Source organism: Crinia signifera, chromosome 19 (genome assembly GCF_055691185.1).
Source record: "Crinia signifera chromosome 19, ASM5569118v1, whole genome shotgun sequence".
Taxonomy (NCBI): Eukaryota; Metazoa; Chordata; class Amphibia; order Anura; family Myobatrachidae; genus Crinia; species Crinia signifera.
The window spans coordinates 62130258-62147259 of NC_139226.1; the positions used below are offsets into that span (position 1 = coordinate 62130258).

The window sequence follows — 17002 nt, forward strand, 5'->3', positions numbered from 1 at the left end:
CCTGGCAGCAGCAGCTTCAACAGCTCTTCTCGGCGGGTCCAGCACGTCACGTCATGATGCGGGGTGGTTCCGGCATGTGACGTCATGATAAGGCGGATGTTGTGATGTCAGCTGCCTCCAGGCCCGCGGCTCCTCTTCTCCCTCCCAGCCTGCAGCCGCTGCTGGGCAGTCAGTGCTGGATAACTGTTGCTGACTGTCTAAATTCCATTCGGCTATCCCAGGGCTGGGCAACACCGGCCCTCCAGATGTTAGTGAACTACACATCCCAGGATGCTTTGCATTAGTTTTGCTATGCGGCCATGCTGAAACTGATGCAAGGCATGCTGGGATGTGTAGTTCATCAACATCTGGAGGGCCGGTGTTGCCCAGCCCTGGGCTATCCCTTACATTGCGGAGTGACCGTTCAAGCCTCTGAAGATCTCCTGTGCTGGATTCTATTCCCGGGACTTCCATCCACCCAGCGGTATCCCTCACCATCTATTTGGCTACAGTATTCAGGGCCGCCGAGAGGGGGTTGGGAGCAGGCAGGGCCGGCGCTACCCACTCAGCAGCTCCTGCAAAGCAGGGAGGCGCCATGCTGAAAAGGCGCTGTCTCCCTCCCTGCTCTGCTAAAGCTGCCTCAGTACTCACTGTCACTGCCTCCTGCATGCCACCCACAGCGCCTGTCTGACAGCAGGCGGGCGGCAGTATAAACAGCTGCTCCCTGCACGTGAGTGTACACAGCCTGCACGCCGCCCACAGTGCCTGTCTTACAGCGGATGGCAGTATGGAGAGGCTGAGCTGCTCCCTGCACCGCGCACACACTGTCCTCCTCCTGCGACCTGTCCCCCTCTTCCTCACGGACATTTGCGCTGAGGCATGTAGCGCTGTCTGTGAAGGCCTGGATGACACGATATGTCCGGATTCGCGCCTGTCAGCTGTCAATCAAATGACGAACAGGCAGCAGTGCCGCCTCCCCTTCCTTCCCTCTTCTCAATGTACTGTGCCAGTGCCACATACTTTTTGTACTGCTTTCAGATCGCATTTCACACTCATTGCATGCATGCCCATAACATATGCGATTCTCGCGCTGTGTATGGGCACCTTTAGTGCCTGCAACATTTTGTGGACACAGCACTGAGATGGTGTATGCATACATGTATGTATATGCACCTGAGATCCTCCTTAGGATCACATGTTGCATACGCTCACACAATCGGGCTGCAGCTTGTTGCAATGGCAATGTGAAAGGGCGCAAAATGTATGGTTTCAGGAGGGCGCCGGTCACCCTAGCACCGGCCCTGGGAGCAGGTACAGTTTACCCGGGCCCAGCCCTATCAGGGGGCCCGGGTCTGGACACACAAAGTTTTTTTTCTTATTTGGTGGCTGGGTGCTCTGTGTCTGCTGCCTCCCTGCATGCTGCTGGGGCTGAGATCCAACTCTGGAAGTCACATGTAACCCCTGGCAGAGCATGTACTGTAACTCCATGGCAACAAGTATGTTAACCCCTGGCAAAGCATGTACTGTAACTCCATGGCAACAAGTATGTTAACCCCTGGCAAAGCATGTAACCCATGGCAGAGCAGGTTAACCCCATGGCAATGGGCATGTTAACCCCTGGCAGAGAATGTAACTCCGGGCAGAGCCTGTAAACTCGTGGCAACAATCATTTTAACCCCTGGCAGAGCTTGTTAACCCCTGGCATCATGCATGAAACCCATAGCATTGAGCATTTAGGTAAGCGAAACTTACTGTATGTGGCATAAAATGTGTGGTATATGTAGTAGGCATTACAGTGTGTTGCATAATATGGAATGAGCATTATGGTGCATGGAATAACATGGTGTGTGGCATAATGTGTAATGGGCATTATGGCATGCAGTATAATATGTAATGGGTGTGTGACGTGAAATAGGAATTACGGTGTAAATTTTTTCGGCACGCACTGTCCCTGTATATGCTTTGGTAGCAGCGGCATAAAAGCAGGTCTGCAGACCACGCAACGGCTTGGGGAGGCAGCACCGGCAGGGTGTGTGGGGAGCTCTGTCCGTGGGGGCCCCGGGAAATTGTTTTACAGGGGCCCAGGATTTCTCTTGGCGGCCCTGACAGTATTGCAGGAGGTTTTGCATCCTCCATAAACACTGCCATTGGGGTACTCTGCATTCATCTATACAGCACCATATTAGTGAGGCCAAATAGGAGACGGACTACTACCGCAACAAATTAAAACCAGCTGGTTCATTTAATACGGTACCGTATGGACTAACATGATCAGTCACCATTTTCTACCTTTTTTAAACTTTTTATATTTGCCATAATATTGGCTTTATATTAAATGTGGAGTTTATATGTGTTTTCTTTTCTTTTTAATTTATTTGATTCATTATAGCCTTTAAATTTCCCATTATTGGTACTGGCAATGTTTATTTATTGTTTATTTCACTAGCGCAGTCACTTTCTTCCTTTTCAGTAGGGATAACTGACCTGGTGGCTGATCTGGCGGTGACAACAGAATCAAGTTGTAGCCACCAAGAAAGTCGTCCGCTACTGACTGCCAGGCGACATTAAAAGTATTCTGCAAAAATCTCTGAGGCCTACCAGTGAATGTCCCTGTCCCCTGCCGGGCCAGTCCATCCAGCATCTTCCGCATACCTCCCAACTGTCCCGATTATTGCAGGGACTCCCAACTCCCAAAATACATACCAACCACATGGGCCCCTAGATAGAGGGGGGCCCAGCGGTACTGACCCCCTGCCCCCCCCCCCTTTAATCCGGCCCTGGCACCCACCCCAGACAGCCTACTGAGTATTTCCCGCTGGACTTGCCAAGACCTTCGCAAGCCAGAAGCCTGCCAGGTGAGAGAACCAGAGCGCCCATATGGGTGAGTAGCAACGTTTTTACTACGTGCTCTCTGGGATCGTGACAAAAAATAAGGGCTGAGGTTGTTGGAGCAATACTGCATCACATATATTGTATACAAAATAGTCTCCACTTTTCTCTACTAGACCCAAATCCTTTTGTACAGATTCCATGGCACTGTTAATTGGCTGACAGTTAGAAGGGGTATGGGTCATAGGGTCGACTGCATTAAGGTTGACATGCATTAGGTCGACCACTGAAGGTCGATGGTGCTTAAGTGGACACCTGAAATAGGTTGACATGGCTAAGGTCGACAGGGTTGGAAGGTCGACACAAGCATTGGGTCGACAATGGGAAGGTTGACAGTCGTACGGTCGACATGATTTTATCACTTTTTTTTGTCCGGAATGTTGACATAAGTGTACCGTGTCCCCTCGCATGGCTCGCTGGCGCTCGATACACTATTTTATTCTTCCACCTCACAGTAGTGGATGGTAGGGCATGAAATACCGCCTGTCGGCACATATTGCCTAAAAAAAACATGAAAAACATGAAAAAAATAGGGTGGTCGACCTAATGACCCTATTCGTTTAAAAGACCCTTTGTGAAACCTACAAAGGTATTTTGGACAACTTACAGGAATCGTTTCTATTTCTGCCGTCTGACACAGCTCACATTAGACACGGAAACTCGGAAAGCTGCTTGGCAAAAAAGTATTTTTATTAAGTTTATATTCAGTTTCCACGATGTTATTATGTTGTGAAAGATGTAGTAGGTTCCGGGAAACTCTCAGAATCTCCCCTATTAGATCACGCATCCTCCCAAAGAATTCTCTCACAGTTTTCTATAAAACAAACAATGCTGAATATACTGTATATTCATCTCTGTTACTTGTGATAAACACATAAAGAAGTAAAAAAAAGTAGTCAACACAGGTCAATATTTAAATGATTAACTGCCCAGCCAGCTTTCACATTTAGCATATGAACCCAAACAGCAACCTGGCGAGACATATACTGAAATTTCATTACAATTTCTCCAAACTACAGTACTTTCAGCTATCGGATGCAAAAATGTTTTTATAACTATTTAGACCCAATCATTAATCTACAATGTTGCAGATGACTGCGAAACCGAATAGTCCAGACAGAAAATGAACCTGCTCTGTGTAAATTTGTGAGTGAATTGCGAAGGAATCGCTAATTGCTGTCCATCTGCACATCCATATCAGACTCCCGACCATGTGGCAGGGTATTCAGGTCGTGAGTGATTATAGGTCGTAAGTCTCTAACTTAGTGACCTCAGATGTCTCTTTTCTGGACGAGCTGAATTATTTCTATGCACGTTTTGATAGAGATAACTGTGAGAGGGTGACCAAACTGCCGTTAAGTGGTCAGCCTCTTACATTATCATCAGAGGAGGTTTGTGCTGCACTGGGTCGGATTGATGCTGGCAAGTCGGCTGGACCGGATGGTATTCCGGGGCGTATTCTTGGGGCATGTGCGGTGCAATTAGCAGGGGTTTTTACGGATTTATTTAACCTGTCTTTATCCAGGGCAAAGGTTCCAGCATGTTTTAAGAGCACGGCCATTATTCCGTTACCCAAGATTGCTAGCCCAAAAGGTTCAAACGACTATCGTCCTGTAGCACTTATGCCGATTATCATGAAATGCTTTGAGCGGCTGGTGCTGGTACACTTGAAGGATAGTCTTTCTCCTCTGTTGGATCCTTACCAGTTTGCATATCGTAAGAACAGGAGTACGGAGGATGCTATCTCCTTGTTATTGTATTCGGTGCTGTCTCATTTGGATAAAAACAACACATATGCTAGACTTTTGTTTGTGGACTTTAGTTCCGCGTTCAATACGGTGATTCTGGCGAAGTTGGTTATCAAACTAACTGATCTAGGATTTAATGGTTTTATGTGTAACTGGATTATGGATTTTTTATCTGACAGACCGCAAGTGGTCAGATCAGGAACTAATAGTTTGGCCACTATTACACTAAACACAAGGATGCCGCAGGGCTGTGTGTTGAGTCCATTTTTATATTCTGTTTTTACCTCTGACTGTGAGCCGGTTCACCCAACAAATACTATCATCAAGTTCGCTGATGATACGACACTGGTAGGTCTCGTCAGCGAGAATGATGAAACCGCTTACAGAGAAGAGATACAATCTCTTGCTGCTTGGTGCTGTGATAATAACTTGTTACTCAATATCAGCAAAACGAAAGAGATTATTGTTGATTTTAGAAGGGAGTAAAGTAAACAGGTTGTCCCTATTCAGATAGATGGGATGGAGGTTGAAAGGGTTCCGTGTTTTAAATTTCTAGGCACATTAATTTCGGAGGACCTTTCTTGGTCAACGAATACAAAGAGTTTAGTGAAGAAGGCCCACAAACGCCTTTTCTTCTTAAGGGTGTTAAAAAGACATCAGTTGTCATCAAGTATTCTGGTGAATTTTTATCGATGTGCCATAGAGAGTATTCTGACCAACTGTGTTACAGTATGGTATGGAAATTGCACAGTCGCGGAGCGAAAGATGCTTCAGAGGGTTGTTAAAACGGCCCAGTGGATTGTAGGGACCTCACTTCCAACGGTGGAAGCTATTCAGCGGAAACGCTGTAAGCGCCGGGCAAATAATATTATAAAGGATTTGACTCACCCAGCGCAGGGTCTATTCACACTTCTGCCTTCTGGTAGGCGTTTCAGGTGTTTTAAAAATAGGACAAGCAGACTGAGGAATAGTTTTTTTTCCTACAGCAGTTATAGCTTTAAATTCTATGTAGTGTTTGTGTTGATCGTATTATTGTTTTTTTTTGTACTGTGATTAAGTTTGTCGCCGCCATACATTGATTTACGGAAGATGTTAAACTTAATTTTGTTGCCCTATCGTGGGGTAATGATTATAAAGTGAATCTCTCATCTCATATGCAATTCAGGAACCATCAAAGGTCACTGACCATCGAAAGATGTGGAAGGTACACGCATATAAAAGTCACTTTCAAGTCACTTCCATATGCGTGTACGCTGGGACAGATATGGGCGGGCAGCTGAATCTGGTGATTTGCCTAAAAACAGTGGCATCACTAGGGGAGTGTGGGCTGCACCTGGGTGTCACACATTAAGGGATGACACCAAAATGCTTGCTCCTGCTCAGTGACAGCAGACGGGTGCTGGACTGTAAAGCTCCGTGCACACAGAGCAATATATTGCTCAGTGTCTTGTTGTCATCAGCAACCAGAGATGGTCGCTGATGAAAATCAGACACTGCCGGGGGAAACAGCTGGTTGCCGGGGGAAGCCACTGGTCGCAGGAGCATGCTCCTCCAACCAGCGACCACCCCAGGGCTGTACACACGGGGATATGCTGACCATATCCCCAGCAATTATTGCTAAAATCGCACCGTGTGTATGAGGCTTTAGATTACATGCAGCACCCAGTCTCCTGCAAGTGTCATCAGAGTCTTCACACTTGGGGGGGGATTCAGATTGGTTTGCAAACAAAACCAAGTGGGAGGGGTTTAGGAGTTACAAGATGTCTGTCACGTCCTGTGATGTCAGCCGCCCGCATACCCATGGGAACACCAACCTGTTGATGCCATTAAAACGCTCCCATGGGCGTTCCCCTTCCCCACCGCTGTCCGCCCTCGGCCACCCTGACTATACAAGTTGCCGAAGCCATTCGCAAAGATTATCTGCACATGTGCATAATAGACCATGCGCATGCGCAGTCCCCAAAACATAGGGATAGGGCCAAACTCTTATTATTGTGAGTAAATCAGAAGGACCCACCAAGTCATACTTGCCTACCTGACCCTCTCCATGCGGGAGAAAATGCTCTGCTCCTGGACTTCCCTGGTAATGTAGCATACCCTCCAACATTTGATGAGAAGAAATCGGTACACATTCAGGAAGGGGGCGTGGCCACAAAGGAAGGGGCGTGGTCGTGGGCAAAAGGGGTGTAACCAAGTCCCCTTTTCCAAATGTGTACTGTGCACTGCACCAACTACTACACCGCCCATGGCTATGTTTTCCCCCGGTTACTTATGCTGATGGTGCGGTCAGGTGCCCCCTGGTCCCGTTGCCTGTACAGCCGTTACTATACATGAGACACTGTTACTATTACACCTATGCTTGCTGGTTGGTGGTAGCAAGCCAGCCAGCACACAGCAGTTCTTATGGCAGCGAGGGGACAGTGTGACTGTGGAACCGGATTGTGAGGCGGTGACCGGCGTGACTACAGTGACGGGGGCGTGGTCTAGCTGCGCTGCTATGTACTAATGAAAGATGTAGCTGGAGCCCGGACACCCTTAGAGACGCCGCCGGGTCCCATGGGCAGCGGAGCCAGCCTGAGTGAGTACCGGGACGCTGCACTGTGCTGACTGCTGTGTCTGGCGCACAGTGACACTCTGTCTAGTTGCCGTCTGACCCTTCCTGCTGCAGCATAGACTTACCCAAATGGGACAATAGGGATATGTGTGCCCTTATGCCCTTATGCAGGACTTCTAAACAGGAACATCACGGCACGCTTCAAATTCCTCCTTTCCGACCCTGTTTTCTGATTGGCCGCAGTGCCTGCACTGTGTTTGGCCGTGATACGCTGAGGTGGCTACCATTGGCTGCAGTGCTGTCAGTTTACAAGCCTAGCTCTGCACTGCAGCCAGCCCCTCTTCTCCAGGTGCCGCCTTTGCCTCCGTGCCACAAGAAAAACGGTACATTCGGTACACTTCGATTTAGCCGGTACAGACCGTTTAAAAACGGTACTGTACCGGCTAAATCGGTACAGTTGGAGGGTAGGATGTAGGATTGCCATCACCTGTGAGGAGCCAGGTAATTGATAAGAAAGGTGTTTCACCACAGGTGATGGCAATCATACATTACCAGGAAGACCAGGAGCAGAGCATTTTCTCCCGCATGGAGAGGGTCGGGTAGGTAAGTATGCCCCAAGTTAGAACATGGTTGCCTACCTGACCCTCTCCTTCAGGGAGAAAATGCTCTGTTTCTGGACTTCCCTGGTTATGTATGACTACTGCCATCACCTGTGCTGAAACACCTTTCTTAGCAGATAACTAGCTCACCACAGGTGATAGCAATCATACATTACTAGGGAAATCCAGGAACAGAGCATTTTCTCCCTGAAGGAGAGGGTCGGGTAGGCAATGGCATGCAACCCTGTTAGAAAGAAAACACTTTCATCAGTCACCAAGCTATTATTCCACTAACCAAAATGGCGGAAGCACTAAACTACGGGCAACACGCATTTGAAGCCTGACCCCGAGCGCTGACGTGCAGAGCGTTATCCGAAAAGACGTCTATGGGCGTGGTCTGAGTCAGACGTTATATAGTAAGACAGCAGGCGTGGACTTCCTTTTCCTCGCAGCAGCGGCCCGGTAGGTGCTATTTGTTCTGCGAATTGGGGGTATAGTGATTGCTTCCCGTACGGGCAGCCTACTACCGGTCTCTCGCCTCTGCACGCGGATCTCGCTCCGTGCTGCTGGCTCCAAGTAACAACTCAGTGGCGGCTGCCTCGTTATCCCGGCGGTGCTATGTGTCTCCGCGTGGTGTGCGAGCGGCCGCCATGTTGGGAGCCTGGTGTCCCGGTCCTACTGTGCTTTATGCTGTGACCGCTGTGTCCTGTCCCCGGAGCGTGGTCCTCTCGCTTTGTCTGAGTACCTTTTATACTTTATATATTGTTACGTCGTGCTGGTACTTGTAGTTCTGATTCCTTCTAGTTTAGTACAATATTTCATTGTTTTGATTGCAATTATCTTACCAAAAGAAACCTTTAAATATGAAGTACCTGGCCGTTGGGACAATCCCGTCCCTGCACCATGTACATAGATAATCTGTGGTGCCTATACGTAATGTCATAATGTTCTCTGGTGTTCATCAGCTTATGTTCTGGATCAGGCTGGTATGTATTGACCTGGTACCAATCAGATATGAGTATACAGCTTCTATATGGGCCATCTCCATAGCCGTAGTTGCTGAACACTAGGGGACCCTAGCACTGACAGAAGTTGGCTCACATCCACTTACTAGTGATTGTTTTTTTTTTTTTTTTTTTTACTGGATGTGCAGGAAACTCCTGGAAAATGAATAATCACACTTTTTCGGGCTACTTGTGAAGCTCTGTTGGAAGGTGTTTGTATTAAAGTGCGGGTCATCTGTGCCTAGGAATATTTGTGCATCTACCTTACACCCTCTGTAGATATGACACTGTAGTCATCCCTAAACTTTCACAGCTAGCTTGTAGCCATACGTTTACATGCTATTGGAGTGTCTGATAAACTGGTGCTTGTCCGGTGGCAGGGGTCTGAGCAGCACACAGCTATTTGCAGTTTAACCATATGGTTTTATAACAATGCTTTAAGTCAGCCTTGGATTGAGTATTTGCTTGCTGGACTGTCAACTTGAATCTATAGCCCCATACAGACTAAGCAAAGGTGCCCATACACTTGTTTTGGGATGATTTTTCCCCCATCCAGGCTGATTGCGCTGAGATCATCCCAAATTGGTTGTTTGACATCCCCTCCGACCCGATGCGCTGTTGCACATGCTTTTTAGCACCTGCTATGTTTTGGTCCAATCCGTAGGTGTGCCAATGGTGATGTACTGCTGGCACACACCTGTGCAGGAGTGGGGGGAGGGGGCAGTGGCGGCTTGGAGGTAGTAGCGGGATTTGCAGGGTGGGAAGTGCTGCTGAGTTTGAAAAATATTTTGGACACTGGCTGAATTACTCTGCCAATCAATGTCCAGCGAGTCTTTTCAAAAGGTTTTCAAGTCCAGCAGCGCTTTCTGCCTGGCAAATACCGCTACAAGCTCCCAGCCGGCCCGACCCTGTTGCAGCTGCCTGGGGGATATTACATGCAATAAATTGCATGCGATTTATTGCATGTAAAAATGGCACATCAAGTCCTAAATCGTGAGCTAGCCTCCCAGGGAAAACTGGTCTAGTGTATGGGGGCCTTAAGATATTGCTAAGCCATTTTGAGTGCTATCTTACTTATCTGGTGTGTGAGCAATTTTAATGAGCGCCTTTGTCTGTACATGTATCTTGTTAATGAAGGCCTTTTTGTCCCCCACCCATAGCTCACCCCTGCTTGTACCTGCAAGTACATCTGCAATTGCTGAGTACTTGATGCTGCTAATATAGTTGGTGGGGAATGATTAATGTATACAGGGCTTTAGGAAAGTTACACATTTAAAGACTTATCTTTCCAATCTGTCTGGTGTAACCAAAAATCTGGATATGTATATAAGCATTTGCTACCAAATGCTGGAGAACAGACAAACAACTTTTTTTTTTCCCCAGATTGATTTAGCCAATTTGTCTAAAGTGGTCTGTGTTTGGGAGCAAACTTTCAGATTAGACTTTACTGCAGATTTTATAGGCTACAGCAGTTGGAGACATTAGATGAATAAGACTGTTTTCCATCTATTAAAGTCGAGTGTTGAGTTCTGTTTATGGAACAGTTTTAGAAAATACCTTACTTAGCATGTGGTAGTGGAAAGAATGTTATCACTATTTATTTAAAAGTTAAAACACTTGTATCTAAATTGTTTACTGTAATGCTATAATTTGTCTTTCTGGTGTTCTGTATACAGGGATATAGCCTAACATGCCCGTTGCCAGGAGTTGGGTGTGTCGGAAGACCTATGTCACTCCGCGACGTCCTTTTGAGAAGTCGCGGTTGGACCAGGAGTTAAAGCTTATTGGTAGGTGTCTGACGTGGTCAGTCTCCTGTAAGTAGCAGAGGGCTATACGTCATCTTCACTTTTTCTTTTTCTCAGGTGAATATGGTCTACGAAACAAGCGCGAGGTGTGGAGGGTTAAGTTCACCCTTGCCAAGATCCGTAAGGCTGCCAGAGAACTGCTTACTCTGGATGAGAAGGATCCCAAGCGTTTGTTTGAAGGTATGATGGGCTTGCCTAAACAGATCAGCTTAAGGTACTAACTTTCGTGTTAGGTGGCCGTTTGGGATGCAGGCCGAATTTGGAGGTTTTTCAAAGGGGCAGTCATTGAAAAACCATGGTTTTGCCTTGTGAATGACTTCTCCTAAAAATACCCTCAGTTTGTCAGCAATCATGCACAGCTGCTCAACTCTGAGGCAATTACATTTGTCTGCTTCTAGCAAAAGTTTGGGTTCTAACATGTCACTAAGCAATGGATGCTGGGGAAAAGTACTTCTAAACATATGTTCAGACATTAACTTGGTCACAGCTGTTGTACCAAAAAATATGGTACTGCAGGGGAGCAAAGGACAATCAGAAATGTCCTCACAAACCCAGGAAAATGGACAAAAACATTCAAACAGGTTCAACTACAGTACCGTGTGAGTGACAGTTTGTCCTTTTCCAGATTTTGGGAGCGAATTTGTGAAGTAAATACATTTTCTCCCATCCAGTACCATATTTTTATTCCATTGAAGCAACTAGTTGCGTATGCTTTGGGTTGTCAAAGGTAAAAGCCGTACAGATACTTGCAGAAATCGTTGACGCTGGTGCTCTCCCCTGCTCAGTGATCAGACAGTTGATATATGTCACCATAATATAAAATGTCATCTGGTATGCTGGCAAATTCAGAAAGCCCAATATTTTGTAGAATGGGAAATGTTTGCATCATTGGATGCCTATAGAAGTTATTCCTGGCAAAGTTAATGCAGCCCAAAAAAAACATCCTAAATTGCATCAAGCAAAACAAAGGTGTTGATAGTGATTTTTTTTGTTCCCCCATAGGTAATGCCCTGCTGAGGCGACTTGTGCGTATTGGGGTGTTGGATGAAGGCAAGATGAAGCTCGATTACATTCTGGGCTTGAAAATTGAAGATTTCTTGGAGAGACGTCTTCAAACCCAGGTCTTCAAGTTGGGGTTGGCAAAATCCATCCATCATGCCCGGGTGCTGATCCGTCAGAGGCACATCCGGTAAGTGCTCACTGCCCATACACAATGCACAAGCTGGGCGCATATAAATGCTGTCCTAGTTGTGATGTCAGCCACTGCTGGCCAGGTATATGTATAGCACACTGCCTGATCTCATGAAGTCACCTGTACAAAAGCATGGATATCCTTTAAAATCTGGACCCTAATGGTCTGGGTTTAGTAAATTCCTAGAATGTGTGGTAAATGTTTCAATGTTTGCAATGACTGCAGTTAATTTGCCAGAATTAGGTTTCCGATGGTTGCTTCACTTGCTCTTCACTTTAACTTGGTAATATCCCGAACATCCATTTATAAACATAACAAAATGTGTTTTTTTTTTTTTCCTTTTTCTATTGCTCTGTTGCATGTGAGAAGCTACTATAAGTTATGACTCTGCACCGATGTTTAATGATCACTGCATTACTCGAGTGAGTGCAGAATCTCCTGTATGAGATCTATACCCCTTTCACATAGCACCTAATTACTGGGATCGTGCTGGTTCGACCTGGTAATTGGTGCAATTTGAAAGGGGTTACCGGGTACAGCAAACCGGTAGCAACACGGCATTACAAACCAGTAAAAGTACTCACTGATTTGTTACTTTGCAGTGGGATAGACTTAATTGGGTCCAGTTACCAGTTCACACTAATAGAGCTGGCGCTGCTCCAATCGCTGCCTCCAAGTGTTGCCTCCTCCCCCGCCCCAGATGACCCCATGCCCCTGCATGATATCAGCGAACCGACAATATTGCCGTTTGCTGTAGGGGCCTGAACAGTGCAAAATGGAGGGTTGCACCAGGACTGAACAGTTTCAAAGTCCCGGTGCGACCCTGCATTTTGCCCTGTGAAAGCATTTCTAGTGAGCGCCCCACTATCAGCAGTGTATGTATATTGCAGTAAGGAAGTAACTTCTGGCATTCCATCAACTAACAGTACATGTGTTAGTTGGTATCCAGGCTTCAGGAAAAGATGTCTTAATCAGTAATCTGTGCTCAAGCAGGTAGATCACAAAAGCCTGGACGGATTGCTTTGAGGACCAAGGTTCTCCACTTTTAATTAATTATGACCGATGTATCATTGCATTTTAAATTAAGACAAGAAAATATGAAAATGGAACACTACATGGTTCTAAATGTACACGTGCCTGTGGTCATACAATGTTAACCGAGACTTTTCTATAGTGTTGTACTCTTTATAGGAGAGCTGGTTATCCTAAGCCTGTTTTGATTATCCTAGCACCTGGAACAGTCCCTGAGATGGAGACTTCAGCTGTCGCTCGGGCTAGGTCTGTGCCCATGAGCTGCTAGTACTTGCCTGAGGACTCCCAACACTTTCCATTATGGGCTTGAAGCTGTTGATTCAGCAAGGTCAATTTGGCTTTGTCCATACACCTTGTGAAGGGGGTCGTACAGCGTATACCCCACAGGGCTAGAATACAGGGGTCGTTAACATTCTGGTAAATATCTGGTGCTCTGTGAAGCCTGTTCAGTGGAAGGTGTCAAGATTTGTTTCAGAAGTAGCATGTGTTTGTATAAACTGTACAATTTGTGCAGGTCACTTTATAGGGGCCTAAATGCATTTTGTTGGTAAGAATTGTATTAATACCCATATAAGGTATGTATGTCAGACTTCCTCCTATGTCCTGTTTTTTTTTTTCCATAGTTTTTATTGAAGACTTTAGTGGCATGCCAAACAATCCCAATTTCATGGGCTAATGGGCCCTGATCAGGTGCACACTGCTTTCAGCCTCAGCTGGCAAGTAGATTTGTGCAGTCTGGTTTTGGCAAAATAATCTGGTTAAACTGCTTACTGTGTAACCATAATGTATTTACTCAGGTGCCAATTAGTGAACCCCTTCAGTAGTAATCCCAAGAATTTTCTGGGCTATGCCTAAGTACCCAGACTGGCAAACTGAAAAATTTCATGGGATTGCCACTGATCAGTGCCACACCTCCTCCTCTCCCCCTCCTCCCTGCTGTTGTATGTCTGTGGCACTGTCTACTGCATGCTGGGGGCAGTGCTAAGTTGCTGGGGGTACCGGGCAGCGGCTGACAGTGTTTAGCGGTGCTGCCTGTCCCCGGGAGACAGCGTGGTGTTTTTTAGGCTGCTCTCCCAATAAAAAACTTGTCCAGTGGGGAGAGCTACCTTAAAAATAAACACCACTGAGGGGGTTAATCTCCAAAGCTGGTGGTAGAATAAAAATGAAATCATGAAACTAGTTACACCTCAGCGCAAATTCACACTGAAGTTAAATATTTGTTTCTGGCGTTCTAGTTGAGTCTGGCTGAATTACTGCACAGCAAATGGAATATAAACCACATTCCTGATTAGATGCGGCAGCGTGGTTTTATTTGCAAACATTGCTCTAAATGGCCACTTTGTATTTCTCCTGCAGTGTCCGCAAGCAAGTGGTTAACATCCCATCCTTCGTTGTACGCCTGGATTCCCAGAAGCACATCGACTTCTCTCTGCGTTCACCCTATGGTGGTGGACGCCCTGGCCGCGTCAAGAGAAAGAATGCCAAGAAGGGACAGGCCGGTGCTGGTGGTGCAGATGATGAAGAGGAAGATTAAACATTACTTGTACTGATGACATCTTGAAAGTGTATTGAAGTATTGTAAAATAAAACACTTTAACATAATAGGCTTAATGTTTTGCGGTACATAATCATGCAATTACAATGGTTGCCATGGGTGATTGTCACAGATTTCATGATATTGATGCCACGAACTAAATTGACAGCAGCTTGTTGTACAAATATCCACCAATATCACGTGGGGGTGGTAAACTTATAAAATAGAAGCATATTTTCAGCTAAACTAATTGGGGAAACTGCACAAGCTAGAAACAGCAGTGGTATTTCTGCATGCAGTCCACTGGCTGCTGTGAAACTATGTATCCCTGACAGTCTTGCCCTAAGTCAGGGGTTCCCAACCCTAGTCCTCAAGTACCCCCAACAGTGCACGTTTTCCAGGTCACCCGGCAGGTGCACTCATTATTCAGGCACATTTGAAAAGATCCACAGGTGGAGCTAATTATAGCACCTGTGATTCTGTGTGGAGACCTGCAAAACAAGCACTGTTGGGGGTACTTGAGGACCAGGGTTGGGAACCACTGTCTGAGTCATGCTGAATCTGTGCATAGCATACTTGGAGGTCTTACTTGGAGGTCTTAAGTCCCAAAGCAGCAAGATGGCAATGTTTGAATACTGCAACTATAATGGATTGTTTAACCAAATAACATAAATGGAGTGTTCTTAAACTATGAAGTAATATAAAATAAGCAGATGTTCATTGAGAACCACTGCCCTGGAGGATCCAGATTCAAACTTCATGTTATCCAGGTCACCTGGCAAGTGCACTCATTACTGGCTGATTCATTTTATAGTATCCACATGTGGAGCTAATTTCACTTGATTCTGTGCGACCTGCACCATGTGGGATCCTCAGGACTGACTTTGAGAACCTGTTCTCCAGGTTATATTGGGGTGCAAATCTTAAGGCACCTGATCAGGTTAAACTACAGATAGAGGCTGGTGTATTTCAGTACCAAGACCATATAGTGCAATGCACAAAATCTATATAAGTTGACTTGCGTGTCTGTTGCATTGCAGACACACCGTGGCACTTAGAGCCACCAAATTCAGCAACAAGGTACCTCTGGACCCGGTGGTGTGCACCTCGAAGCCATTTCTGGGAAATTTCACTTAAAAATTAAAAAACACCAAGGTTTAATTTGCCTTGATATGGAAAACAGATTGATCTGGGAAAAAGCTGACGAAGGTACAACTCCACACCTGATTTCATTGCTGTCGCTGAGTATGAATGACACATTCTAACATTATGGTGGAGGTTTTAAACCAGTGGTTCCCAACCCTGGTCCTCAAGTACCCCCAACAGTGCACATTTTCCAGGTCTCCACACAGAATCACAGGTGACATAATTAGCTCCACCTGTGGATCTTTTAAAATGTGTCTGAATAATGAGTGCACCTGCCGGGTGACCTGGAAAACATGTACTGTTGGGGGTACTTGCAGACCAGGGTTGGGAACCACTGCTTTAAACAATTAGGAATAATTGAGGATATACATATGTACACATTGTACATGCACACCATACACCACATACGCACACAAAACATACTGTATACGTAGCGCACCTCACACTTACACATTGGACAGATACACACAACAGAACACACCACTTGCAGTATAACACAAACCCACATACACTATAACACACAAATAGTACAATAAACGGTACTTGTTTCCTAGCATGGCGCCCCCGACTTCCATCGAAGTGCATCACATGCGATATAGCGGCATGCAATGCGATTTTTAATTGTACAAGCTCCCTGTTGTGTGCTTACAATGTTAAATGCACCCCCATGGTCAACGCCACCCCCACTATAAACGCCAACCCAAAGCATGGTGAGCACAGCGGTACGCGTCCTCAGATTTTTTTTTCACACCCCCACTATCCATGTCGGCGTGGAGTTTATATTAGATAGTGTGGCAAGCGCAGCAAACCCCGCGGATTACTTAACATGTATTCCGCGGGGCTTGCCATGCTTCGGGCTCGCTGCACTCGCCAATATCTAAAATCAACTCCACTCTGACGTGGATAGTGGGGGTATGAAAAGGTCAGAGGACGCATACCGCCACCCTTCGCGGGCTCGCCATGCTTCGGGTTGGTAGTGGGGGTGGCGTTGACAATGGGGGTGCATTTAACATTGTAAGCACCCATCAGGGTGCTTGTACAATTAAAAATCGCATTGCATGCCATTTGCTGACATGCGATGCTATGCGATATTTTAATTGTACATTCCGAGTCATTTACCCAAATATCGCATCACATACAGTATGCCATGGGCGCCGTGCTAGGAAAAAAGTACCCAACAAACACACAGAACACACACTTAAACATTGCACAGACACTGAAACACGCAACACACTTAAACATTGCCAGGATGTGCACAGCAAACTACACACATATATAGGTAGCGTACCCCACACACTTAAAAATTGGACAGATACACACAACATACCACTCGGTTCAACACACACCCACATTAACTACAACGCACACCCAAAAACACACAGCAAACTACACACACTTTGCACACCTTACGCACTTACACATTAGACATACATAAAACATACACAACATACCTCTTAACAGTACAACACACCCACATTCACTACACTCAAAAACAGTACAAACACAAAACAGACATACTT

At 46.1% G+C, this 17002-nt stretch overlaps 1 protein-coding gene across 1 annotated transcript; it reads left to right on the forward strand.

Annotated features, from left to right (window-relative positions):
* Positions 1-8194: 8194 nt before the first annotated feature.
* RPS9 (ribosomal protein S9) lies at positions 8195-14404 on the forward strand. Its single transcript, XM_083162679.1, has 5 exons — positions 8195-8231; positions 10450-10560; positions 10636-10758; positions 11581-11767; positions 14159-14404. Exons 2-5 carry the CDS (start codon positions 10464-10466, stop codon positions 14334-14336), a joined length of 585 nt encoding a protein of 194 aa, XP_083018805.1. The 5' UTR covers positions 8195-8231; positions 10450-10463; the 3' UTR covers positions 14337-14404.
* Positions 14405-17002: the final 2598 nt, after the last annotated feature.

Coding starts and splice junctions, on each gene's coding strand:
- RPS9 (XM_083162679.1), top strand. CDS start 10,464: ATGCCCGTTGCCAGGAGTTGGGTGTGTCGGAAGACCTATGTCACTCCG. Junction 10,561..10,635: donor CCAGGAGTTAAAGCTTATTG/GTAGGTGTCTGA, acceptor TCTTTTTCTCAG/GTGAATATGGTCTACGAAAC. Junction 10,759..11,580: donor TCCCAAGCGTTTGTTTGAAG/GTATGATGGGCT, acceptor GTTCCCCCATAG/GTAATGCCCTGCTGAGGCGA.